General features: G+C 59.1%; 2 protein-coding genes across 11 annotated transcripts; one reads left to right on the top strand and one right to left on the bottom strand.

Annotated features, from left to right (window-relative positions):
* The first annotated feature begins 104 nt into the window (after positions 1-104).
* Positions 105-5,689, top strand: UCK1 (uridine-cytidine kinase 1). Of its 3 annotated transcripts, XM_011219740.3 has the most exons (7): positions 107-330; positions 796-955; positions 1,750-1,846; positions 2,015-2,157; positions 2,237-2,331; positions 4,034-4,082; positions 4,520-5,689. In XM_011219740.3, the coding sequence occupies exons 1-7, from the start codon at positions 223-225 to the stop codon at positions 4,696-4,698; spliced, it is 831 nt and encodes a 276-aa protein (XP_011218042.3). In that variant the 5' UTR covers positions 107-222; the 3' UTR covers positions 4,699-5,689. The 3 variants fall into 3 exon arrangements, with proteins under 3 accessions (XP_034520614.1, XP_034520615.1, XP_011218042.3); XM_034664723.1 differs by lacking the exons at positions 4,034-4,082; positions 4,520-5,689 and adding an exon at positions 3,112-4,027 and having other exon boundaries at positions 105-330; XM_034664724.1 differs by lacking the exon at positions 2,237-2,331 and having other exon boundaries at positions 106-330.
* A 1-nt stretch (position 5,690) lies between these two features.
* Positions 5,691-22,771, bottom strand: POMT1 (protein O-mannosyltransferase 1). 8 transcript variants are annotated; one of them, XM_034664717.1, is made up of 20 exons: positions 22,424-22,771; positions 21,457-21,608; positions 20,282-20,388; positions 19,873-19,923; positions 19,170-19,316; positions 18,528-18,639; positions 17,876-17,941; positions 17,695-17,788; positions 17,325-17,480; positions 15,600-15,730; positions 15,134-15,229; positions 14,156-14,248; positions 12,380-12,476; positions 10,498-10,590; positions 9,771-9,891; positions 9,350-9,447; positions 8,688-8,801; positions 7,895-8,021; positions 6,981-7,158; positions 5,691-6,484 (listed from the first exon to the last, which is right to left on the bottom strand). In XM_034664717.1, exons 2-20 carry the CDS (start codon positions 21,576-21,578, stop codon positions 6,310-6,312), a joined length of 2,178 nt encoding a protein of 725 aa, XP_034520608.1. In that variant the 5' UTR covers positions 21,579-21,608; positions 22,424-22,771; the 3' UTR covers positions 5,691-6,309. The 8 variants fall into 8 exon arrangements, with proteins under 8 accessions (XP_034520608.1, XP_034520610.1, XP_034520603.1 ...); XM_034664719.1 differs by lacking the exon at positions 22,424-22,771 and adding an exon at positions 22,289-22,416; XM_034664712.1 differs by lacking the exon at positions 22,424-22,771 and adding an exon at positions 21,987-22,282.
* Positions 22,772-25,228: the final 2,457 nt, after the last annotated feature.

Raw genomic sequence — 25,228 nt, 5'->3', positions numbered from 1 at the left:
GCAGGCGAGCCGACCCGCCGCAAGCGGGCGCAGGGCCCGGGGTCGCCTCGGACTACAACTCCCGCCGCACCCCGCGCGCTCCCGCCGCCCCGCCCCCGCCGCGCGCCTCCCGGAAGTGGAGCCTCGGGGGGCGTCTCCGACCTTCGCGCGGGGGCGGGCGGGCCGGCTGTTTCGGGGAGGCGGCGGGAGTCAGGAACCTGATGCCAGGCAGCGGAGCCCGGGATGGCTTCGGCTGGAGGCGGCGACTGCGAGGGCGCCGCGCCGGAGGCGGACCGTCCTCACCAGCGGCCCTTCCTGATCGGAGTGAGCGGCGGCACCGCGAGCGGGAAGGTAAGGGGCCGCGCGGCCCGGTGGGACCTGCGTGCCACCTCGACCCTCGGCCCCCTGCGACTCGGGGCGGACCGATCCAGCCTCCGGCCGGGGAGGACACCCCCGGCTCCTGGCTGCCGAGGCGCCTCCGCTAGGGCGGGAGCGGAGGCTGCCAAGGCGCCTTTCCCAGGGCCCGGAGCGGAGGGGCGAGGGGCTGCGGCCGTGGTGGGCCAGGCCAGGGCCGGGGTGCAGGCAGGGCGTGGAGCGCTTGCCCTCGGGCTCCCCCCAACCTCCCCGCTGGTCTCGTCCCGGGCCCCCGGGTGCGTGCTGCCCCTGGCGGCGTCCCGCGGGCCTCCCCCAAGGCCAGCCCCACCTGTCAGTGGCCTGCTGGGCAGCCCCTGGGGGCTGGTGGGTCAGTGTCTCCAGAGGCCAGCTCCGTGGCAGGAGGGGCAGGTCCAGGCGGGAATCGTGTTTGTGTATTCCCAGTCCACTGTGTGTGAGAAGATCATGGAGCTGCTGGGCCAGCACGAAGTGGACCACCGGCAGCGGAAGCTGGTCATCCTGAGTCAAGACAGGTTCTACAAGGTCCTGACCCCAGAACAGAAGGCCAAGGCATTGAAGGGACAGTACAATTTCGATCATCCAGGTGCAGCTGAAGACCCTGAGGGGAGTGAGGGAGGAGGACAGACCAAGGGGACTGGCTCCGGGGTTGGCCGGCGATGCGGAGAGATCCCCGTGGTTCCATGACATTTCTAAGGTAGTCTGAGCTGGAGCAGGCTGTGATTAAGTCAGAAAGAACTTTGCCTCGTTCCCTGCACCCCGAGCAGCCCTGCAGGAGCTGCCGGCTCCCTCAGTTGGAGCCAATCACCACTGCTCTGCCATGACTGTGGTCATGGAGAAATCCCCCCACCTTCCTGCTGTGTGGGGTCCTTTGTGCACAGCACAGTCCTCTCCCCACCTGCCCCGGGGCAAAGTCCTTGAGAGGCTGGCAGGGGAAGCAGTGGGTAAACAAGAGGGCCAGGTCTGGTCTGGTCTGATCAGGGGGCAGGTGCAAATGAGGTAGACAGATGAGGGGAAAGAGCCAGCCTCCCCTGGCCTGCCACTGCTAGAAGATTCCACCCTGTGGCTGGCTCCCACGGGAGAAGAAGGCCTGAGGGGCATCAGTCAGTGGTTATTTCCCAGAAAAAGAAGCAGGTGCCTGACCCACCTACCTCCCAGTGCTGGCCGATCCAAAAATCCTTGGGTCCAAACTTCTGTGTGGGACAGCAGTCTGCAAATGTGAACTGTAGGGGTGGCCCCTAGCCCACATGTTCCTGAGGGTCATTGGTATGGCCAGCACCACGCTGTGGCTGCCCCCCCCACCCCGAGACAGAGGAAGTTCACTCCCACCCCCAGCACAAGGACACCTGGATAGTCTTGGCTTTTGTTCCGTCCCTGCAGATGCTTTTGATAACGATCTGATGCACAGGACTCTGAAGAACATCGTGGAGGGCAGAACCGTCGAGGTCCCAACCTATGATTTTGTGACCCACTCAAGGTGAGCAAAGTGGTTCCTGGGAGAGGGACTGGGTGCCGGGGGCCAGCTAGCCTGTCCCCTGCTGTGATCTGTCCCCCTCCACGAGGTACGTGCCCGGGGACTGGAGCCGCCTGGGGTCCCCAGGTCCCGTAGCTCTAGCGGGGCCCGTCTCCTGGTGTCGCCTCGCAGGTTAGCAGAGACCACGGTGGTCTACCCCGCAGACGTGGTCCTGTTCGAGGGCATACTGGTGTTCTACAGCCAGGAGGTCCGGGACATGTTTCATCTGCGCCTCTTCGTGGACACGGACTCCGACGTCAGGCTGTCGAGAAGAGGTAAGGCGGCCGCAGGCGCCTCTCTCGCCCTAGCTGAGGCCGGCCGCACGTCCTGACCGCCTCGCTCCTTCTGCCTCAGTTCTCCGGGACGTGCGCCGCGGGCGGGACCTAGAGCAGATCCTGACCCAGTACACCACCTTCGTCAAACCTGCCTTCGAGGAGTTCTGCCTGCCGGTACCTGTTTCGCTTGCTTGGGCACCTCCTTTTCTCCCTTTCCAAGAGGACCCTTGGCGCCCTGTTCCGTGAGAGCTGAATCATGGGGGAGCGGGGTCTGATTTACGAACGGAGAAGTTAGCTTTTTACACCTCCTCGCAGGAACAAGTTCTCCGCTCTAAAATCATTGTCTGTGCGAGTCCCTTCCTCTGCCTGGAAAAGCCCCTCGGCCCCCAGGTCCACGCAACTCCCCTCCTCCCTGCTTCAGGCCTTTCTCCATGCCGCCTGCGTGACCCTCCCAGGGTCACCTCGAGGACCCTTTGCTCCCGGCCCACTTGCTTTCCATCCTCCAGGGCGCCTCTGGCTGGCTGAGGCTCGCTGCGCCTTGCTTGCCCCCCTCAGAACAGGGAACTGCACAGGGGCAGGGACTCGTGTCCGTCCCCCGCCCACACGGGCACATCCGTGGCACGGCGCAGGCACTTGCTGACCCCACCCATGCCACTTGTTCCTCCAGGCTGCTCTTGGCTGGCACTCAGCAGCCTGCAGCCGTGTGTCTTTCCCTCCACTTTCCAGCTCCTACTCGATAGGACTTAACAGGTGGTTTGAAAGGGAAGTGTAACATTGCGCTTCTTAAAAGGAAGATACAGCACAAAGGAAACGGAGCCAGGGTCCCTGCTTCTGTCGAGTAGACAGATGAGTTCTGTCTGCTGCTGTTGGAAGAGAATGTTTTTTTACATCCACAGTGTCCGGAAAGTGATTAGAAAAGTAAATTGATAACCCTACTGTCTCTGTTATTCGCAGAACAAAAGACATTGGCAGAGCAGGTGGTTTACGGTAAAACTCGACACCCAGTCCCCCCGGTGACCGTGTATGGAGGCTGCGCCCCAGCACTGACCTTGAACTTCCCGCTCCCTTTACGTGCAGCCACCCACCAAGTCCGGCCAGGGTGACGGTGTCCCTCCCTCGTCCCAGTAGTGTGACCTTCGTCAGCTCCTCTGCCCCTCGCCAACCCCTCTTCTGCTCCCCACCAGCGAGCACCCCCCGTGAAGCCAGCCTGGCCCTCCCGTGCTCGTGGCTTCGGTGGGTCCCCACTGCCTATAGACACAGCTGCCCCAGGATTTGGCCCATGTCCACACACCCGCTACACTGAACAGTCGGCCCGTCTCAGACCTCTTCCTTTTCCTCTCCCTCTGCTTGGCCTGATTGAGGTGTGTCCCCCTCAGCAACGTCTGGTTGGGGTCCCTCCTCGGTGGCCCTGTTCCTCCTGGTGTCTCTGTCCCTGCCCTCACCTGGCGGAGCACCTGCAGGGACCGGGTGTTAGCGTGGGGGCAGGTACGGCACAGGGCTTCGTACGTGCTGTCCAGGGGGTATGCTGCACCCGTCCTGCTCCCTGCTCCGGGCTTCTCGCAGAAAGGTTCCTAGTTCCGGAGGAAGAGGGTCACGTGTGGCAGAAGGGTGCCACAGGTCACTTGGCTCAGTAAGCGTTAGCACAGAACTGTCCCCGAGGTGGTGTTCCCAGGAAAACGCAGGAGCGTTTCAGAGACGCCGGGGGAGAAACACATCTTTTGGCTGCCTCGGCTTCTCCTCCTGCCTCACACCTGCCTAACACCTGAGTCCTGATCCCTGCCACCCCAGGACTGCTCTCCTGCCGTTGAGTCTGGTGTCGAACAACCAGAAGTCCCCAGGGGGACAGATCTCCTGAGATCTGCTTTTTGCCTTGCAGACCAAGAAGTATGCGGACGTGATAATTCCTCGAGGGGTCGACAACATGGGTAAGGACCGGGTCCTGGCAGTTATGCTGAGGTGATGAGGGTTGCCATCCCCATATATTTATGGCATAAGTTCAAAGAATACTTAAAAAATATATTTAACACATTGGAGAGCTTGAACGGACGCCCTCTGATTTGTCAGTTATCTGATACCTGTACTGACAGGGACCCGCTCGTTGGCAGAAAGCGTTTTGTGCGGGCTCTTGGGGAACAGAAACCCCGCAGACCAGGCCGGGAAGTGGTCTTGTGCGCCTTCCCCAACCCGCGGGTTTCTGTCCGCTGAGACTCGGCGCCGCCGGGAAGCCTCCATGGGAAGCGGGTGCCCTGGGCCCCGAGCCGCTGCGGGCCCTGCGGCCCCGGGAACCGGCAGCAGGTCGAGCCCAGCCTTGAGGCCTGGTGGGGGACGCAGCGGCTGAGCGCTCTGTCTGTCTTTGCCACAGTGGCCATCAACCTGATCGTGCAGCACATCCAGGACATCCTGAGCGGCGACCTCTGCAAGTGGCAACGGGGAGCCAACGGGCGGAGCTACAAGAGGACATTTCCTGAGCCGGGAGACCGTCCCGGGGTGCTGACCTCTGGCAAGCGATCGCACCTGGAGTCCAGCAGCCGACCCCACTGAGGAGCGGGGTGCTCCGCCCCTATAAACGCAACCGCTGCTTCCTCTGGGCGCCGGATGGTACAGACGGGATGGGATGGGGATCACGGTGGTCCTCGCTGCACCTGTTAGACTCAACGGGCTGTTGGCACGCCCTCCCGACGTCTACACCTGCTTCCTCACGTTAAGGAGGGTTAGAAGTCTAAGTTACTGAGAAATGCCCCAGAACGTGTGGTGAGCTGGTCACATCTTTTGGGAACATGGAGCACACAGCCTGGTCGCTGTGGCTGTCCCAGTGTGTGACAGGAACCCACAGCGAGAGAGACCCTAGGTTGGCCTGGTTCCCACACACGTGCGTCTGAAACAGAGGTTTGAGGAGCGAGTACTTCCCCTTTCTATGTGTTACACGTGCGAGTGTTTTGTTATTTATTCTCCCATGTGAGCTGTGACCTAGTAACCGAGTTTCGTGCCTCAGCAGTGGCAGACTGATGTGAGGAGCCACAGAGAGCTTGCTTTCCTCCTGGGCTGTGCGCCAAGGAAGGAGCCCCGGGAACAAGCCTTTCCTTAACCAGCATCAAACACAACACGGGAGGGGGTGGTGGGAGGCACACTGGTGCATGCCGTGTCCACACGCGGACCCGCTCGGGAGCCGCCTGGGCCCCGGGTGCTGTGTGGCCAGGCCTTCCCTGGGGGAGCCCCGGGCCACGTCCAGGGCACAGCGTCCAACGCCAGCCAGTCTCCTCGCGCACACTGAGTCCCCGGCTGCACGCGCGATGCCTGTGGCCGGTGTCGTCCTGGTTTGTCTTCCCTCCCAAACGACACCGTCTGTGTAAAAGTGACGCTTTCCCCTGGCCACCGGCTAGGCTGCATGGGCCCTCCCGGTTTCCTCCTGTCAAGCACTGAGTTGCGGATAGGACCTCAGTAGAGCTGGGCCATGGCTGCTTTCTGACGGCCGTGTGACAGTCTCGTCAAGCTTTACTGTACCCTTTTGCAGAATAAATAACACCAAATACCAGTGCCAGTGTGTCCCTTTTTTTAATCGTACACAGAAGGCGAATTCAGGACGGGGGTACGCGGGGCTCACAGGAGCCTCAACCCGCTGGAGGTGCTGCTGGCTGGTGCGCCCCCGCCACGTCGGCAGCAGTGAGGGGTCCCGGGCTCTTCGCTGCAGTGACCAGCATTAGGGGCCCGTCATCTGGTAGCTTGCTTGACGCTCAAGTGTCACAGGCCAGCTCCTCCAGGCCTCACCCGGGGCGGCGGTGGAGATGGCCGTGGCTCAGCTCCAGTGGGCGCTCAGGACAGAGGACCGGGGCCTCGGCTGTTTCGACCCCAACTCACCCTATCACCGCCCGCTCCCCTCCTGCTGTTTCTCCATTGCGAGGCCCCCACTAGCCGCTCAGCGTGCCCCGGTTCGGGGGCCCTTGGGTGCCAGTGGACGCACAGGGCATGTCCTTTATTGCCTGGAAAACGGAAGCTCAGCTCAAACTGCTCATCAGCGGCCTGTCTGAAGAATGAGAGGGTAGTAGCCTGGCCAGCCGGCCCAGCTTCGGGCTGCTCTGTCAAAGACGAACACGGTTCCGGACGACAGCTCCTCCTACCCTGACCTCAGCCCACACGTTCACCATGTGTGTCCTGCTAGTATTTTCGGATCAGGATGTCCCAGCTGTCTTTCCAGCGAAGGGCCTTGAGTTCGCTGGGCGAGAGCGACTTGTCCCCGTAGGTGAGCGGACGCAGTGTGATGAACACGTGACAGGCGCAGGAGTACCACGCCACAACCAGGGCGCTGAAGAGGCTCCTCAGGGGTGGGGACCTGCGGGGACCAGAGCACAGGCACAGGGGGCGTGGTGGCTCCTCCCCGTGACGAGCACGTGGCCCCCTGCCCTGGGCGCTGAACGTGACCCTCTTGCGCATCTTCCAGAATCTCCCATCTCCACTCCGGTGCCAGAGTAGCGTCCCCACACGCGGCGTGATCACATCACAGCCCTCCTGAGAGGCTGTGTGGCTCTCGGCCCCCCGAGACAGTGAGTCCGCGCCCTTCGGTCCAGCTTCCAGAACTCACACTGGCTCACAAAGCTCTCTGGTTTCTCTACTGCACAGCATGCCACCTGGCTAACACCACCGGCTGATCTGGGGCCATAAGCCACCTTCCCCCGCTCCCGCCTGGACGCCGTGTCTCCCAGCCCCCAGCCGGCCACATCTTCCTCCCGTGGTGCCCCGTTGGCCCCTCCCACACCACACCCAAGTCACCACTTGGGACACCCCTGGACCTGGCACCCCCGGGAGGCGTGGCCGCGGAGGCCCCGTACCTGCACAGGTGGTCGCTGACGTGCTGCAGGACCACGGGGAGCAGGAGGATCTGGAAGGTGAGCGCGGGAAGGTAGTGGTAGAGGAAGAGTGTCTTCTCCATCACGAAGAAGGGGAGGTAGTTCACCGCCCAGCCGCCGGCGCACAGAGCCCCGGCCAGCACCCAGCGCAGCCAGGAATCTGCAGGGAAGGCCGCCCTGAGCCAGCGCCGCAAAGGCTCTCCGCCAGTCCCACGGGCTGCGTTCCTCATCTTTACAGTAGAGACACTCTCGGTTCTCCCCCACCTCCGGACCCTTCCCGTCATCTCTGGAGAGAGGGGGATGTCCTAAGAACCTTCTGTAGCTCCCTGCGGGGTTCTCACCAGCCCAACCCTCTGAGCCATACCAGCCCTTCCCCCAGGCCCCGCTCCTCCTCTGGGCTCACCCGCAAGTGGGTGGGGCTCCTGGGAGCCGGGGCTGTGAGGGGCTGTATTTGGACAGCCGCCCTGCCCACTGGGGCAGGAGTCAGCGGGAAGAGTGGGGCCTTGGGGGCCCCACCCTGCCCTGGGTCTTTATTTCTTGTCTGCTTCAACATGGTCTGCCGTGGTTTCTGTTATGCAAACAGCAGTGCGGGAGTAACCCCGCGCCTGGGACCACCCTGTGCCGGCCAGCCATCCCGGCCAGCCATCCCAGAGCGCAGGCACTAAGGCTGTGCTCACGTCCTGGGGCCAGAGCCATTGCTGCCTGGTGCCCGCATTTCCCCAGAGAAGCCGCTAACACAATGTGGGAACTCAACTGCAACATTCTGTCTCCAGGGAGACAAGACATAGATTTTGGCTCCTGCCATGCAGAAACAAGGAGGTCGCCTTAAGGCACAGGCTCCTGGTGCGGCCGGCCCGGAGCACCAACGGCCCTCGTGGGAGGCGAGCTGCACTAACCCTCGGGCAGGTCACGGAGGCCCCTTCGGCGCCGCAGCAGGTACCAGAAGAACAGCAGAGCGTAGACCACCGTGGCGAGGCTGGCCGAGGCCCAGATCACGACGTTCCCAAGCAGGTGGATCTGAGCCTGTGAGGGCACAGGGGGACCCTGCGAGCCACCGGCCGCTCAGAGGGACCAACCCCCGACGCCGGCGAGCCTGCACCTGAAACAGGGGTGTGGGCTGGACCCCAGCTCACTGCTCCGGGAAGGGGGCTAGGCGGAAACGCAACTAGGAAGGCCGACGTTCTTGCTTTAACAACAACTGCCCACAGAGAGTGAACCTGGGGCCACACGGAGCTAAGGACCCTGCTTCACAGCAAGTGACCGCTTGTCTCCGCGCCGGGGGTGGGGGAAGGAGAAAGGGGAGCGTTTCCAGTGTGAACTCATCCAGGGAATATTGGTGGAGCGCGGAGTGCCAGCTCCAGGACTGTTCATTCTACGGGGGGAGGAGGGGCGACACGGAAGCAAACAAAGCACGATGGGCTCAGCCGCTCGTGCTCTGCACAAAATAAAGCGGGAATATTTAAAAACCACTTTTGTCAGAAGAGGGGGAGCAACGCACTCCCACAAAAGCAGTAAAGGCTGGTTTCCTTCAATGTGCGGATGTGCTAGGACCTCACTCCTCATGCCTGATGGGCGTACTGGCCCCGTGCTGCCAGATCTCGCCGGGAAGGGCCCAGACACAGCTAGGGCTAGGCGGGAGGCCGCGGCGGCTCTCCACGCCAGGGGAGCCTTGGGCGAGCGCCCGCTTACACTGGTTCTGGGGTGCAGCCAGTAGGCGATGCTGGTGTCCAGGGTGACCCAGTCCAGCGGCGAGGAGCTGTACTTGTGCTCCGAGCCGTCACTCTTCACCGTCAGCATCCTCCACTGCAAAAAGGCCAGAGGCTGCAGTCGCACACACAGCCAGATGCGGTCCTCGCTCGGGGCCTGTCCGAGGGGCTGGGGTGTCCCTTTCACGTGGGTGTCCAGCTTCACGTTCATCTGGACCACCCAGCACAGGCGGCAGCTGAGGCCCCACCCCAGGCCCCCGTCACCCTGTCTGCAGGGAAGCAGCTGAACTTGGTGCTAAAAACGCTTTTAGCCTCAGGACCCCGAGTTTCCGATTCTGACCCCTCTAGGGCTCCATCACGTTGACCTGGAGCACTTTGCCCTGACCTGGGGGGCTCCAAACATACTCTGGCCGTGTGGCAAGGCTACACTGCCTGGTCCTGCCTACTCCTGCCTGCAAAACCATAAGCCCGGGGCCAATTGTGCGGCGTCTGCCACTTAGAGCAGAGACAGAGGAACCGTCTCCGCGCAGCCAGCTTCGCAGTCAAGGGCTGATGACCGGAAGGAGCAGAGCTCTCCCGAGCACAGTGCTCTCTCTGGCGAGGAGCCAGTGCCCCCAGGCAGAGCCATGCCGCCCCGCCAGTCACCTGCAGCTCCAGGAACCTGGCCATGAAGCTCAGGTTTCTGCTGAAGTCCATCTGCGCGGGCGAGTGCAGCTCCAGCTCCCTCTCCTTCTGCTCCTGGCCTGACAGCACACCCAGAAGAACACAAGCAGGTCAGGGGGTTCACAACAGAAGCCGTCATCTCGGAGAAAAGCCCATGTCCCCCTTTTCAAACAGCCCACAGTGCCTTTCGCTTTCCCTGCCGTACGCGATCCCCCATCAAGTCTGGATCTCTCCACTCAGGAAGCTCAGCTTGCACTGCCTTCCGGTAATACCTCCGGGGGACAGTTTGCTCGTTTGGGGCTCGGCTCCGCAGAGAGTGTGGACAGTGCGTCCGGTCCCCGCGGAATCAGAGCCCTTGTTAAAGCAGCAGCGACGGGAAGCCCCGCGGCTTGGCCGGACTCACTCTTGCCATATCGATGTTCCTCCACGTTCCACACCATGCTCTCGTGGTAGCCCCGGGACAGCTTCTCCCCAACGACCTCCAGCTGCCGGAACCCCCAGTCTGGGAGGTGGGCCCCGCTCAGCTAGCAAAACGGGGGGGGGGGGGGAGAGGGGACGGCACATGACGCGGAGGCCCGAGGCCCCGGCTCTTCCCCCCACACCCGCCACCCGGTCACTCTGTCTGCAGCCGGCAAGGGCGGCAGCCCCTCCATGGACCCGCCACGTCAGGATTCAGTCTGAGAAGTTGGGAGTCCTCCCCATTCCATGTGAGGGAAACATGGATGTTAGCCAGACATCCTGCCCACGAAGAGCCCATTTAGCCCAGAGGGTCCGGTAACCCAAGGTCGTGAGCCCCCAGCCAAGCCAGGCGAGCCAAATGCAGCGCCCTTGTACCTTGAGGACCGCGGAGGTGTTCACGTGCACCAGGCGCACCTCTGACAAGATGGTCTTCCAANACCCGCCACCCGGTCACTCTGTCTGCAGCCGGCAAGGGCGGCAGCCCCTCCATGGACCCGCCACGTCAGGATTCAGTCTGAGAAGTTGGGAGTCCTCCCCATTCCATGTGAGGGAAACATGGATGTTAGCCAGACATCCTGCCCACGAAGAGCCCATTTAGCCCAGAGGGTCCGGTAACCCAAGGTCGTGAGCCCCCAGCCAAGCCAGGCGAGCCAAACGCAGCGCCCTTGTACCTTGAGGACCGCGGAGGTGTTCACGTGCACCAGGCGCACCTCTGACAAGATGGTCTTCCAAACGTCCGCGTCGGATTCGCGGTTTACGATGTCCTGCAAAAGCAGACCCTATCGATGGCCTTGTCCTTTCCCCAATCTCCTGACATGGCAAGGGAGGACCGGTCACCAAACGACGAACTGTCTGCGACAAGGGGCCAGGCTCCGGGGAGCCAACAGGACAGCGCCCGACTCATTCCGACACCCACATGGCAAGCTGCTGCCACAGCCGGGGCAGGGGACCACGCCACCCTCCCTTCGGAGTCAAGAGGCCTCTGTGCTCGGCCTTCTCTCTCTCAAATGCACAGATGGTCCAGGCGAGGGTTAGAGACAGTCCCTGAGAGGTGTCCTGGGGGGGGGTGATGGNAGGGACAACGCCACCCTCCCTTCGGAGTCAAGAGGCCTCCGTGCTCGGCCTTCTCTCTCTCAAATGCACAGATGGTCCAGGCGAGGGTTAGAGACGGTCCCTGAGAGGTGTCCTGGGGGGGGGTGATGGTGGGGAACGGAAACGCTAACACTGAGAGCACTTGGTCTTGTTGTATCTTATCGCAGCCCCGCAATGACCCGTGAGGGTGTGTGGCTGTTGGTGAGGACCAGGGGACCCACGGGCTCACCAGGAGTGGGGAAGAGGCCGGCCCACAGGTACACCCGCGTCAGCCCTCCTCCCTCCCTGCTCCGTGAGCTGCAGTTCCTGGAACCGTGGGCTTGTGGGGCTGCAGGTGCCACCAGCAGGGACAGAGGAGGACGACCAGCCTTCGGCAGCAGCGTGGCACAAGGGCAGTGGGTGGGCCGCTGAGAAGTTCCACCGCACAAGGGCAGTGGGTGGGCCGCTGAGAAGTTCCACCGGGAGAGCTCCCAGCGACAGGGCCTGGGTGCAGAGCGTGCCCATCCCGCGGGCTCGGCCAAGGAGAGGAGGGAGAAGCCGAAGGCAGGCAGACGCATGCAGCACCAAGAAGGCGAGGCTGGGGTTGGGGGGGTGGGGGACACACGCTGCTGTGCACGCGTGCACGCACGCACACACCCCGCCCCCGGAAGGCAGCATTGCAGCCCGACTCTGCTGGGAGCCCCCCCCCGGGGGGCACTGCACCCAGCGCACCAGGCCAGTCACGCCTGCAAGGGCCAGAAGGGGGGGTGGAGGCTGGTGCTCGGTGGGCAGCAGCTGCAGGCAGTCGGGAGGCTGGAAGGGGAGCCTGCCTCTCGTGCGGGAAAGGCCCCAGGCATTAGGGTGCGCACCGGACTGAGGCTGATTTTGTGCACGTCCTTGAACTCACAGCAGCACAAGAGCCCGAGAACACAACTCTNTGCTCCTGCCACCTTTCCCAGGATGCCGTGTGGAGCCCCGGAGAGGGACTCTCGGGGGGCAGCACGTGCCCCCGGATGCTCAGAGGCAAGGCCACCACAGGCCCAGCTGCCTCAGGAGAGGGCACCAGCGAGGAACCGCCCCGGCCGTCCCCAGGGAAACCCCGTGACCAGAAGGCCTGTTCACACCAGGCGAGGCTCAATGGAAGAGGCTCCTGTGGTCGAGGGAGGGTGGCCGAGGCCCCTGACTCTGCATTCCATGACCTGGTCTTGAGGCTGGAGAGGCCGCCAAGTCCAAGGGAACCTTCACCCGGCAGGGCCCCAAAGGCCCATGGCCAGCACTAGCACTGACCAAGTTCCCCGCAAACTCGTCCCTCCCACAGAGCAAATCTCCGTTTCCCGCAAAAACATCTGCGGCTTTTTTAGGAATAAAAATCACTAATTTTACATCTGAATCACAGTTACTCTAAAGGGCGGTTTTGAGCGTTCCGTGTCAGGAAGGGCGGGTGCCTGCTGGCCGTCACGAGCGGTTCCACCGGGGACTCACCAGTCTCCAGAGGTTCTGGGAGGGCATGGAGATGTTGTAGTCCACGTAGCAGGAGACCTCCTGCGAGTGCGGGCTCAGGGGTGCTGCCACGTCGTGCCTGGAAAACCAAACAGTCCTGTTTGGAGCTCCTCACCCTGCCGATCACTGCACCTCGAAGGCAAAAAAGCCACTTGGACAAACAAAGCGGGCTCAGCCTGAAGGAGCCCCGGGCCCCAAGCGGTGCCAGCTAAGGGTGTGCGGATCAACGGGACACGGCACGGCAGCCGCTCCCCAGGAACCACACCTCTGGGGAAAGTACACGTGCTGTGGGTCTGGCGGACGGCAGTCCACGCTGTGTGGGTGTTGCCACTCCGCCACGGACGACAAAGCAAGTCTCGGAGGGAGGGGCCCGCTGTCCCGGGAGCAGGACGACATGCCCCAGGCCTCGGAAATGCTGCGGTACTAGGAACGCTGTCAGGGGACGAGACGCCCTCGGGGACGGCAACCTCAAACGTCCAGAAACACCCACCTCCCTCACCCACGCTTTATCCTACTTTGCGCCGGGCGCTCTGGAGGAGCTGGAGACAGCGCTCACACCCCGGCAAAGGCAGAGCTTCACAGGCACGGACCACAGAGCGCCAGGCCGTGGGGCACTCCCAACAAAATCAGGACAGCAGGGAGCGCCCGGGAAAGGCTTTGCGGAGGTGACATTTCAGTGGACACTTGACTACAACGAGTGGGCCATGGGGGATGGGAGTCCAAGAACATTCCAGGCAGATGGAGCAGGTGAAAGGCCCCAGGGCTGCTGTACTTGGCTGTCTGGGGACAACAGGGAGGCCGGGGGGCCACAGTGAAGTTTGCCGGGGGGTGACCAGGGGCCAGATCCCACCAAGCCCGGGAGAAGTGGGGACGTTATTCTGAGTGCGACAGCCACACTGTGGGAGTCGCTGGAGGGCTTCTGGCTGAGAACCGAGGCCAGGCCAGCGGATGGTGTGCTCACAGGGCACTGCTGGGGGGATGGGGGCAAGGAGGCAGGAGGTCGGGGCACCGGCCCTCACGGCACAGGGATCAGGCCTGGACTGGGCCATGGCAGGAGCGGAAGGAAGAAAGAGAAGCAGCCAGGGTGGCGGCTGGGCACCCGGCTCTTCCCAAGGAGAAGCAGGAGAGGCCAGGAGCCTGCACTGCCCCGAGAGCCAAGGCCTGCCATATGGCTTTCGGTGGGGGTAGGGGTGGGGGTGGGGAGCAGACTCGAGGCACAATTTGGGAGTCACGAGGAGCCACAAGATGAGCCAAGAAGCTGGGTGGAGGCAGGAAGAGAGGAGGCTGGGCACGTCAGTTTGCAGAGACTGCTCAGGTCAAGTCAGGGAAGGGCCAAGCACCGACACACAAGGACCCTTCCCGACCCTACGGAGTTGGGATTTCAGTCCTCCTTGAATTCACACGCACTTTAAGCATTTAACTTTACAGACGGACGTACCCGCACTTCATTCCGTGCGGAGGCACTCCTGTGCTCTCCCTAACTTCCCGGAACCCCCTCCCCGACCTCCCACTGCAGGGTCCGGGGTCCAGGGTGGCGGGGCCACCCTGCTAAGGCTCCATTTTCCTCCCACCCCTCCCTGTGCTGCTGCCGTCACTGGGGGCGCCTCCCAACAGGCTGCAGCGCCGTCTGCCCCGAGGGAGCAAGAGATGGCCATGGGGGCAGTGGGGCAGTGGGCGGGCTCTGCCCTGGACAGAGAGCCCCAGCGGAAACCCCGGAAAGCCCGAGAGGAGTGGAGCGGGCCGATGGCGGGCACTCACGTGTTGAGGAAGCGGGTGGTCATGCCGTGTACCAGCTGCACCACGTCCCCATGCCGCACAGGCCTCGGGGGACTACCCACCACCAGCTGATGCCTGCGGAGACAGAGGGCCGCCGGCTGGACACGTGGCCTCCTTCGTCCACGCTCTCCGAGCAAGCGCACTGAGGGCACTGCAGGCCGGTGACGAGCGCGGTGGAGCAGCCAGACACAGCCCGCAGCCTCACGTGGCTGCAGCAAACGCCAAACCCAGCAGCCGCCTACGGGTGTGCCACGACAGGCACAGGGACACCAAGGCGCCCGTGGTGGGGAGGACAGCGGTCAAGGCAGCCTCCCAGAGGGGCGGACATTTAGGTTTTTAGGAGCCAGCTGGGTAAGATCATTCCAGCCTGAGTGACAAGTGCGAGGAGCTTGCCTTGTTCCCGAAACGGGCAGGGTGGGTGCTGTGAGCGGCCGGCCAGGCCCCGGGCCAGAAGGAGGCCAGGAGCTGCAGGCCACCGCCAGGGCTCTGGATGGCACTGAAGGGGCAACAGAAACTAGGAAGGGTTTCAGCACGACAGTGACCTGCCACGAGTGACATTTTAAAAGACCACGCAGGGCTGCGAAAACTGGAGCAAGAGGAGAGCGCTGGGGGAGGCAGCAGGGGGTAGAGATGGAGGCCAGGACGGCTTGAAACTTCGTTTGCCAGTGGAGTCCGCAGATGGGCTGCTGGACTGGACAGACTGGACAGGGGAGGGGGACAAGGGAGTCGTCCGTCCGTGAGCCTGAGCAAGGGAGTGCCTCGGGGGCACAGGGAGCGCTGACAGAGTTTGTGCGGCACCCGGGGGAACACGGGGTGGGCAGTTCCCTGAAGAAGCATCCAACTCCCGGACCGCAGGCTCATCAGCACAGAGCTGCTCTCAAAGCTTCCAGGGAGGAAGGGAATACGGAGAGAGGACCACGGGGTTAAGCCCCAGCGTGGAGTCCCAGGAAACGCACGCACCTCCCGGGATCCTTCACAATCCACCAGTTGTTGACGTCTTTGAAGGGGTAACAGGTCACCTGCTGCTGGTGCGAGCTGCCTCGGCCGTTCTCGTATCTGCATGAAGAAACCAACACAACTGTCTGCCAGAGGCTGCAATCAGCCTCTCTCTCGAGGTTACTGCAAATACTACCCGGCAAGGTGACCGGGTGAAGACAAGGATGAGACATGTAAGTGTGTGTCTAAGCGGGGCTGGAGGGCACGCCCAGCGTGCGAGTCACACAGCAGACACGGGAGAGCTCAGGCCCCCTGCTCCCCAAGTCCCTCTGTTTCATACACAAAAAGGATAAGATTCGTTGATAATCAGAACCTGAGAGCTCAATGTCCTTCTCGGAAATTTCATTTACAGTGAAAGCTGGTAACAGCAAAAATGTGAAAAAAACCACACAGTTTACGATCTTCGAATTACAACGGTGACTTTCCTTACATCATGGGGTAGGTGCTCTGGTGGGAATGAAGCCAGCAGGGCACAGGTTTGCCGAAGACGTTCTTCAGAGTGACCTGGGAACCGTAGGCCACCTCCAGGGGCTGGCCCTGCGTGATCCGAGCTAGCCCTCCCTAAGACAAAAGCAGAAGGTGGCACGTGAGAAAGAGAGCCTCTCGACAGCCACATGTCCATGGGGGTGGGATGTATTCGGGGTGGTGGTGGTCCTTATCATATCATGGAAATGGCTATGAGGACATGGGACCTACTCTTCACGAGTTACATGACATAATCATAACACAGCTGCCTGGACAGGATGCTGCCTCCAGGGCCAGGCACTCTCCTACCCTTCCACATGCCTGCTCACCTAGCTGCCACAGGCGTCTTCAGAGAAGGGCAATCCTGTCCACTTGAAAGGTGAGGCTCTCTCATATAAATCTATCAATCTAGCTTTCTTTCTTTTTCTTTTAAGATTTTATTTATTTGGCAGAGAGGGAGAAAGAGAGCACAAGCAGGGGGAGCGGCAGGCAGAGGGAAAAGTTGGCTCCCCACTGAGCAGGGAGCCTGACGTGGGGCTCGATCCCAGGACCCTGAGATCACGACCTGAGCCGAAGGCAGACACTTCACCGACTGAGCCACCCAGGTGCCCCCTAAATAAATTCTTAAAGGAAAAAAATGGGACGCCTGGGAGGCAGTCAGTGAAGCATCCAACTCTTGGTTTCAACTCAGGTCATGATCTCAGGGTCATGGGATCGAGCCCCATGCTGGGCTCTGCACTCGGCGGGGGTCTGCTGGAGATTCTCCCTCTCCCTCTGTCCCCGCTCTTGCCTGTGCGCTCTGTCTCTCAGATAAATACATCTTTAAAAAAAAAAAAGAAGGTGAGAAAACTAGCACTTGGGTGAGCTAAGAAATTTGCCCAAACACGCACGCCTGGCTGTCAGAGAGCCAACAGTCAAGAGCCAGTCTGTCCGAGTCTCCAGTCCTCACCACCCCAATCGGTACGCTCCGTGCTCTCTGAAAAGTCAGCGGGAACGAATGCCAGAGTTGAGCTTGTCCTGTGACAAGTGTGCACCTTTCTCAAGTCGGTAGGACTTCACCATGTCCTCAGGCAGGTCACGCTGAAGAGCTGACCCCTTCGTCTATTTCCACACTGTCCACACACGCAGAATTCGTTTAGAAATACTAAAGCAGGGGCGCCTGGGTGGCACAGCGGTTAAGCGTCTGCCTTCGGCTCAGGGCGTGATCCTGGCGTTATGGGATCGAGCCCCACATCAGGCTCCTCTGCTACGAGCCTGCTTCTTCCTCTCCCACTCCCCCCTGCTTGTGTTCCCTCTCTCGCTGGCTGTCTCTATCTCTATCAAATAAATAAATAAAATCTTTAAAAAAAAAAAAAAAGAAATACTAAAGCAGATCCTTCACGTCTTGATTTGATTTCCACTCCTAACACTTGACAATATTTACATAAGAAAACTCTGGTCTAGGGGCACCTGGGGGGCTCAGTCGGTGAAGCCTCTGCCTTTGGCTCAGGTCATGATCCCAGGGTCCTGGGATCGAGCCCGGTATCGGGCTCCCTGCTCAGCAGGGAGTCCGCTTCTCTCTCTGCCTGTCCCTCCCCGCTGCTCGTGCTCTTTCTCGCTCTCTCTCAAATAAATAAAACCTTAAAAACAAAAAACAAACCCTGAGTCTAGTCTTGTCCCCTCTGGGGCGGCTGCGGCACCCCCTCCTTACCTCCAGGCTGGCTTGGAAAGCACTGGACATGATCTGATCGTGGGGCCCGGAGCGGTAGACCAGAATCAAGTGGACATAGAAGAACAGCAAGTACATGAGGGCCGGGACGACCAGCAGGGCTGCAGCTCGGGCAAGCAGGTGACAGAGCACACGGATCTGCCGCGAGATGGGGGACCGGTCACGTCCCACTGCCTGGGAAGGCGCAGCTGCTCCAGACAGGCAGGCTCCGAGCAAGTGGGTGGTAGAGCTCTGGGCTCCCCGCAGCCACGGGCGGGAGGCTCACGGAGGCCCGTCTTCCGGAGAAGCCCTTCTCCCCAGACCCCCGCCCACCCCGGGACGGCCGCGCGCCCCGCTCCACGGCGGCACCTACGTGTGACAAGGTCCGGTCTCCGATCAGGTGCCAGGCATGGACGCTGGCGACCGCGAGCACCAGCAGGTACGTGAAAACACCCACGTATTTGACACTGAAAAGACACGAGGAGAAATGGTTACAACAAGGCACAGAACAAGGACGATGCCAAGGCCGTCCCAGACCCGCGGACCACACTCACCCCACTGCACAGGAGCAGGCCACTCCCGTCAGCATCAGCCAAAACCACCAGCTCAGAGAGAAGGGCCTGGGGTCAAAGCAGAAGAGCAAAGCTGGGAACGGTTCATGAAACATCGCCCGAGAAGGCACATTCCTCAGAGCTCTCGGGGTCGACTGGCCATCCCGAGCTTCAAGACGAGAGAAACGAACCCTCATCTCCCAAATCTCAGTCCCGGCAGAACTTTTCTTTTTGGCCAGAACATTTTCCCAGTTAGTTTAAATTATACAAAAATGAGGGGCGCCTGGGTGGCTCAGTTGGTGAAGCATCTGCCTTCGGCTCAGGTCATGATCCTGGTGTCCTGGGATCGAGCCCCGTGTTGGGCTCCCTGCTCAGGGGGGAGCCTGCTTCTCCCTCTCCCTCTGCCCCTCCCCTGGCTCGTGCTCTCTCTTGCTCACACTGCTCTCTCTCAAATAAATAAATAATCTTTAAGAAATAAATTATACAAAAATGAGAAGGTATTTAGGAAGTCAGGAGCCAAGGCCAGTCTAGATGATGAAAGATAATCCACAAGCAGGCCCCCCAAAATGAAAAGGCATCAGACCTTCTCAGATCAACAAATCACCCAGACCCTTCTCTCTCATTAACTAGGAAGGACATGTCTCATTCTGCATACCTCTGTTTTTGGGAGTTGGAGAACTTCAGGTAGGACAGCACAGCCAACAGATTAAAAAATATTAACACTGACTCCAAAAGCATGAGCCTTGACTGAGTGATGAGAGCGTTCTCTGTTAGAAAGAGGACACATATGTCAGCTGTCAGGGAGCAGGGGCAAACGTAAGGAGATGGGAGCATCCACAGAAAGGACATACTCTAAATGCCACAGAACGTGGCCATAGGAAGTTCAGGATTAGGTGGCTGGAAGGGGATAGATTCCAGAACCACAAAGGTGAGTTCTTAGGTGTGAACCACGCCTAGCAAGACCTGTGTGACCCTGGGCAGGCCATCAGACCTTTCCGAGTCTTTCTCTTTCTCATTTGCAGAAGGAATACCAACTTTGTGGTATAGGCATGTATTTGGCTGCAATAGCCTGACCATACAGTCCCGCCACCCCACACCCTGGGAGGAGGGTGACTAACTCCCAGAGTCAAATCTGGATGAACTGGGCATGCTTTCTTCTGTCCTGTGACTAGGAGACCGTGCAGGGGGCACATCTACTAAACCCACGTGCTCTCCTGGGCCGCACACTGAAACAACCAAGGCCCGTGCTGGGTTCTTCCCTGCGTGACACCAAAGCAGGCAGAGGCCTGGGTCTCACCGATAAGCATCAGCAGAGCAGCCCCCATGGCAGCGCAATGAGAAAAGCCGAGCTCCAGCAGGATCTGGTAGGCCATGGGCACCGACAGAGCCCCGGTCAGGGCCGGCAGCAGGCGCAAAGACCACACGGGCACGTTGCTGCTGTATTCTGGAAAGCAACCACAGCAGAGCTGAGCACACGGCACGCACTGCCTTCCTACAGTGCAGGTGTGTTTTCAAACACAGTGTCATGTTCACAGACCCTGAAATGCAAGTTTGCAAAACTAGGGACCATATCAGGAACAGAGTGTGTAAGCTGCAGGTAAAAGCTTTGACACTGGCCGTGCGTCGTCAAAGCCTCACTCTCAACAAGCACGGAAACAATGCCCAATGATTCTGAAAATAGTTAGTGCTTTACTTATTTATAAATTTACTCCACCTTCTCCCAAAAACATCGAGGCAACAGACAAAACTTACATGTACAAAAGATAATTGCGCTCGGACGCCATGTACAGACTGTGCTATGGGCACCGAAAACCAAGGACAAAATAAGGACTATGATTAAACACTAAGACATTTACCAGACCTTTCAAAAGTCTTCCACCTGTACTGAATTTATCATACCCGGGACAGATTAATAACCACAGCTGTTAATCCCTATGAAAGCCACTCCCTCTCCATTCTAATACGTGCAAAGTCACAAGGGACGTGAACATGACTTTTACCTGCTCCGATTCTGTTCCACAAAAAGTTACCATCGAATCCTCCTAAGTAACCTGAAACAGAAGACGAGTCAGTAACTATCTTGGGCAGCAAAGAGCTGGGAAGTGCCGAACCACGGCAGCAACAGGGAAACAAGGATAAATAATTACATATGGTCTCTGCCCTCAAGAAATTTCACTTATGAGCTCTGTTTTATTATTTTTAAAATAAATTACCATAATTCTACCTATTTATTTATTTAGGTGTTGTAGATAGGCTTTATTAATTTATTTTTAAGTAATCTTTATGCCCAACGTGGGGCTTGAACTCACAAGCCCGAGATCAAGAGTCGCACGCTCCACCGATTGAGCCAGCTGGACACCCCTCGCGTATAACTTTTAAAGGGCTACTTCTCTTACTAATGACTCCTACCTCCTAAGGCCAGCAGCATATGGCCAAATGGTGGTCCACTGCCATCCAGAAAGAAGATCCGCTTCATGTAGAAAGAGATGTACTGCCCATAATACACTTCATCAAAACTGAAAAGCAAACCCACGTGATAGTCAACCAGAAATCTTCACCAAACACAGAGGCAAGGGTAAACATATACCTGTTTCCAAACAACGTGAGAAGAGTGCTCAGCAAAGGTCAGATCTTTTGCCGCAACTGCACCGCGTCCCCAAATATGAACACAGGTGCACAGCATCAACCATCAAGGTCAGGAGGGAAAACTCACCAAGAACAGCCACACACTCAGGATGTTGGCCCAGCACAGACTCTATTTACCCTCTCTAGTGTCATTTAGGGACGTGCTAGCAGGCAGCCTACGAGAGGCCTCACAGACCCAAGGCTACGTCTGTGACTAAGGGTCAGAATCACACCTGGTAACCGGGGGCAGGGGTCACAGGGGGACGTGAAGAAACCAATGGCAACACGTTTTCAGACAATCAGGGACATTCAAGGATACCGTCAATATTGCTGTCAATTTCTTAGGTGTGATAACACTGATACGGATTTTAAGAGTTTTCATCTGTTAGAAATATACCAAATGACTTAAACATACTGCTTATGACTTGCCTCAAAAAAGTCCCCTGAAGCTGAGTGATGAATACATTGGTTGGGGAAGAGGTCATTATACTACTCTCCCTACTTCTGCAGCTGTTTAATGTGTTCCACAATAAAAAAAGTTAAACTTTTTTGTTCTTTTTTGAACACACGAATTAACCAGATAGCGACTGGCCCTGTAATACCACCAACAGTCATCTCTCCTTAAAACAAAGAACGCAAAGGTCAATGGCAACTCACTTCCAAACCCATCAATCCTCCACCCTCCACCCTTGATTTTAAATGGTTACCTACAGCTGCTGCACCTTTTCAGGGGCCAGATCTCGCCCGCTAGAGAACTACAGGGCACGATGTGATAGGTGGACTCAGCATGTGCTGTCCTGGAGACCAACGGGCCTCTCCTCTGCCCAAAACACCCATCCCTGAGAAGCCCAGAATTCCACTCTCTCACTTCCGCTGTTCAGAGGGGCACTTTCTGTCACCAACGCATGAACAAATTACAATTCTTTCCGACTAGCCCTGAATGGGGGTGTCTGGCTTACACCACAGCCCTTGGATAGGCGAGCTGCCACAGGCGGCTCAGTAACCCCATGGCCGTCAGAGCCACAACATTCAAATTGATGTCAGCTGTCACCACGACAGGGCGCTTCAAAAATCCCAACATCTTGTAGAGAAGCAGGTCCTTGAGGATGCCCTGGAGAAGAAGGGAAGAGACGGAGTGAGCAAACAAGCGGCCACCCGGAAGGCTCACAGGTTTGAGGAAAAACATCGCAACCACCCCGGCTCTCCAGCGCACCACGAAGAACCATGCGTTGGGGGGTCGTTGAGAGAAAGGCAGGAGGACACCAGCAGCCAACTAAGGTGAGAATTCGGGACTGAATATTCGCTCACTCAACAAGTCACTCCGCAAACACCCACTGAGCCCTTCCTGGAGAGGAGCTGCTTATCGGGGAAGCCCGCGGACCTCGCCAACCTCGCCCTTCTGGGCCTCAGAAGCCGCCTCATCAGCCCCTAGTGCCTCCCCCCCGCCCCTCCCTGCTGCTGCCCATCCCCTAGGCGCCCCCTTTCTCACCCTGAGGGTGCATCAGTACCCGAACGCCCCCGTTTCCTCCCCGAGGCGTCATCTTCCCTTAGGCTCCACTCGTCTTACGGATGCGTCTACGCTAGGCGCCCCTTCTCGCACCAAAGCTGCATCTGGCCTTTGGCGGTCCCCTTCTCCCAGAGACCTCATCGGCCCTGGGAGGTCCCCACTCCTCCTCCAGGCATTCCTTTCTCTCTCAAGCTGCATCTTCCCAAAGGTTTCATTCGCCCCTGAGCACCCCCTCCTCTCCCAAGCCTGCACCTGCCAGGGCGCCCCTCTCTCCCCGGGCGCACCTGCCCTCGGCCCCGCCCCCAGCCGGGCCCGACGCCGACGCCCTCCGCCCTGCTCGTCCGCAAGCCGCGCACGCGCGTCCCGCGCAAACTCTCTGGCGTCTCAACTGGGCACTGCCCCTGGTGCCCTAAACGTACTCTCTTTTCGTCGAGTTCCCGCAGAGCTGCTCCCCGCGTCCGGCCCCGCCTCCGATCCGCCGGCGGGGGTGGGGGCGGGAGACGCCGACCGTTAAGTGTTCTCGTCACGCTGGGGGGCGAGACCGCTCGGCACTCTGCGCCGCCCACGCACCGCCTGCTCGACGCTCGACTCGCCGTGCCTGCGGAGCCCTTCGCGGGAGCGGCGCGCGTGCGTCCTGCGCCAGGGCACCGCGCGTGCGCCGCAATGGCTGTCAGGGTGAGGAGCGGCGCAGAGACCCGCCTCTGTCGTGCGTCGTTAACGGCTTTGGTATCCCGGGAACCTCGTGCTCGCTGAACGCTCCGGTGTCGTTTTTAAAAACAAGACAGTCCGGGGGCGCCTGGGTGGCACAGCGGTTAAGCGTCTGCCTTCGGCTCAGGGCGTGATCCCGGCGTTATGGAATCGAGTCCCACATCAGTCCTCCGCTATGAGCCTGCTTCTTCCTCTCCCACTCCCCCTGCTTGTGTTCCCTCTCTTGCTGGCTGTCTCTATCTCTGTCGAATAAATAAATAAAATCTTAAAAAAAAAAAAAAAAGACAGTCGGGCCTTAACCGTGTCCATCTCAGTGCAGTCCGGCGAGCAACTCGTTGCGTGCGGGCGTCTGCCGCTCTCCGGGCTCCGGCTTCTCCGGCCGCCGCTCTCCCGCCCCTCCTCCCCAGGCTCCCGCGGGCTCCCGCGACCCCTGCCGCCCCTTCCCCGCGCCCCACAAGGGTCCCTTGGGCCCCTGCACCCCCGCCGCCCCTCGTCCGTCCCCCCAGGCGTCCCCGGCCCCCGCGCGGAGCCTGTCCTGCGGGTGACACAGCGCCTTTGGCCAGGGGAACGGCGGGGCGGGGCGGTTAACCGACGGGAACAACACCCCTCTCAGTCTCCCGCGTCCTGGTCCTTTCGTGTATGTGTGTGTGCATCTCACGGATAGGTACCTCAGGGTTAAGAACTACAATTACGGTTCTTCACTGTGCAAGATTTTTTCCCCCCACGAATGTTGGTCAACCCAGCGTTAGAGGACACGGTTTACGAATGTAGGGTTACTTCTGACTTAACCGTGCCTCGCCCAAGGCTGTGGAGAGGAGACGAGCTGGGGCTCACCCCGCCTGAGGCCGGGGGCTCCCTGGGCCCACGGAGGAGTGGGGCTGGCCGGCTCCTGGTCAGGTTCCGTGAACCACCCGTCCCTGGGGGCAGTGGATCCAGGGAACGGGTGTGGCCGCTAGAGCCGAGACAGCCCATGCCCAGGTCCCAGTTCCTCCATATAGTCAAGAGGCGCAGAAGGAATCTGCAAGGAAGGAGTCTTTCCTCATGGAAAGTGTCCTTCGTGGGGATGATTTATAAGTTTCCTACATTCAGGACTGGTGCCCATGACCTCTTTGAATCCACACTACCCCAGGAGGTAGGTACCGTTAAATCGACATTTTCCAGTTGAAATTGTGACTCCGGGGAGGTGAAGTGTCCTTCCGAGTCATGCAGCTGGGGTGGGTGGGGGGCAGAACCGAGCATCACCACCGGGACTCAAATCCAAGCTCTTGATCCCTCACTTCCCCATGCCTGGAGCACTCATCCTTCCTACTCCACAGTGCAGCATAATCCTCTCCTCCCAGCAAAAGAAAAGGGTCACTAAGAAGTGGCACGAAAAGAAAGAAAGAAAGAAAAAAAAAAACCGCAACAAAGCAGGGGCGCCTGGCTGGCGCCTGACTGGTAGAATATGTAACTCCTGATCTTGGGATCCTGAGCTTACTTAAAAATTCAAAAATAATAAATAAAATAAACCATGACAAATCAGATGCTTTCTCCTCTGACCCACCCACTTCTGAGAAGTAGGGGGAGGGCAAAGCGCAGGCAGGTGTCCTGCACACCTTAATTATCACCCACCATTAGAAAGAATGGGCACTAATGCTCACCCATTTAGAAGATGCACCTATCTATAGATTTCAATCCCTTCTCTCCCCCACCTTGTTTTAAAGCATTTCAGCCAAGTCCCGATTTCCACATAAACTGTCCGTAAAAATTCTTCCATCTCTCTCATCAAATGACAACAGAAATCGAGGGACACGCAGCCTGAGAAAGCATGTTCAGCTTTAGAGCTTTTTCTCTTTTTTTTTTAATTTTTTTATTTAAATAAGGAGAATTCTTTCATATGGAAAGAGCTAGTACAATCACATATTTGAAAGGAGAAACAATAGGTACTGTTCCGGAGGGAAGGGCAAAGGGTGAGTGTGCCACCATGACCTGCTGAATCCATGATTCCATTTCCCATCCAAGGCAAAAGCTTCCCAAAAATGTATATACACGAGCTGCACATTACACCTTTAGCCATCGTCTGCCCTTTCAAATATCTGGTCTACATGAAAAGACAAAGAGGAAAGGCCAAAATAAAAACAAAAGGGAACAAAAACAAAACACAACCCTCAAGGACAACAAAAAACCCAAACCCTTTTTACCAGGCAAGGCATGAGGTCAAAAGCTTCGAGTACAGTGTCCCCTTTAAACAATGGAAGAACGTCATCCACACAGAGCCTTCACAGAGATTTCCACTCCACGGCTTCATAACATGCTGAAGACAGGGTCCTGGGGACACTGCCACCCAGCGAGGGTGGGGAAATGGTGAACGGCAAGGTCAGATGCGCCTGGAAGCTCACTAGCCAAGTATGCACTGGTGGTCCCGATGGAGGGCATGGCTGGGGACAGTGCCTGACCCCAACACTGAGCCACCCTGTCCCAGGTGATTTCTTGGGTCCAGCTCACATTCTCAAGCAGGAAGAACTGGCTTTCTGGAA

Source organism: Ailuropoda melanoleuca, chromosome 7 (assembly GCF_002007445.2).
Source record: "Ailuropoda melanoleuca isolate Jingjing chromosome 7, ASM200744v2, whole genome shotgun sequence".
Taxonomy (NCBI): domain Eukaryota; kingdom Metazoa; phylum Chordata; class Mammalia; order Carnivora; family Ursidae; genus Ailuropoda; species Ailuropoda melanoleuca.
This window is presented reverse-complemented; position numbering and strand designations above follow the sequence as displayed.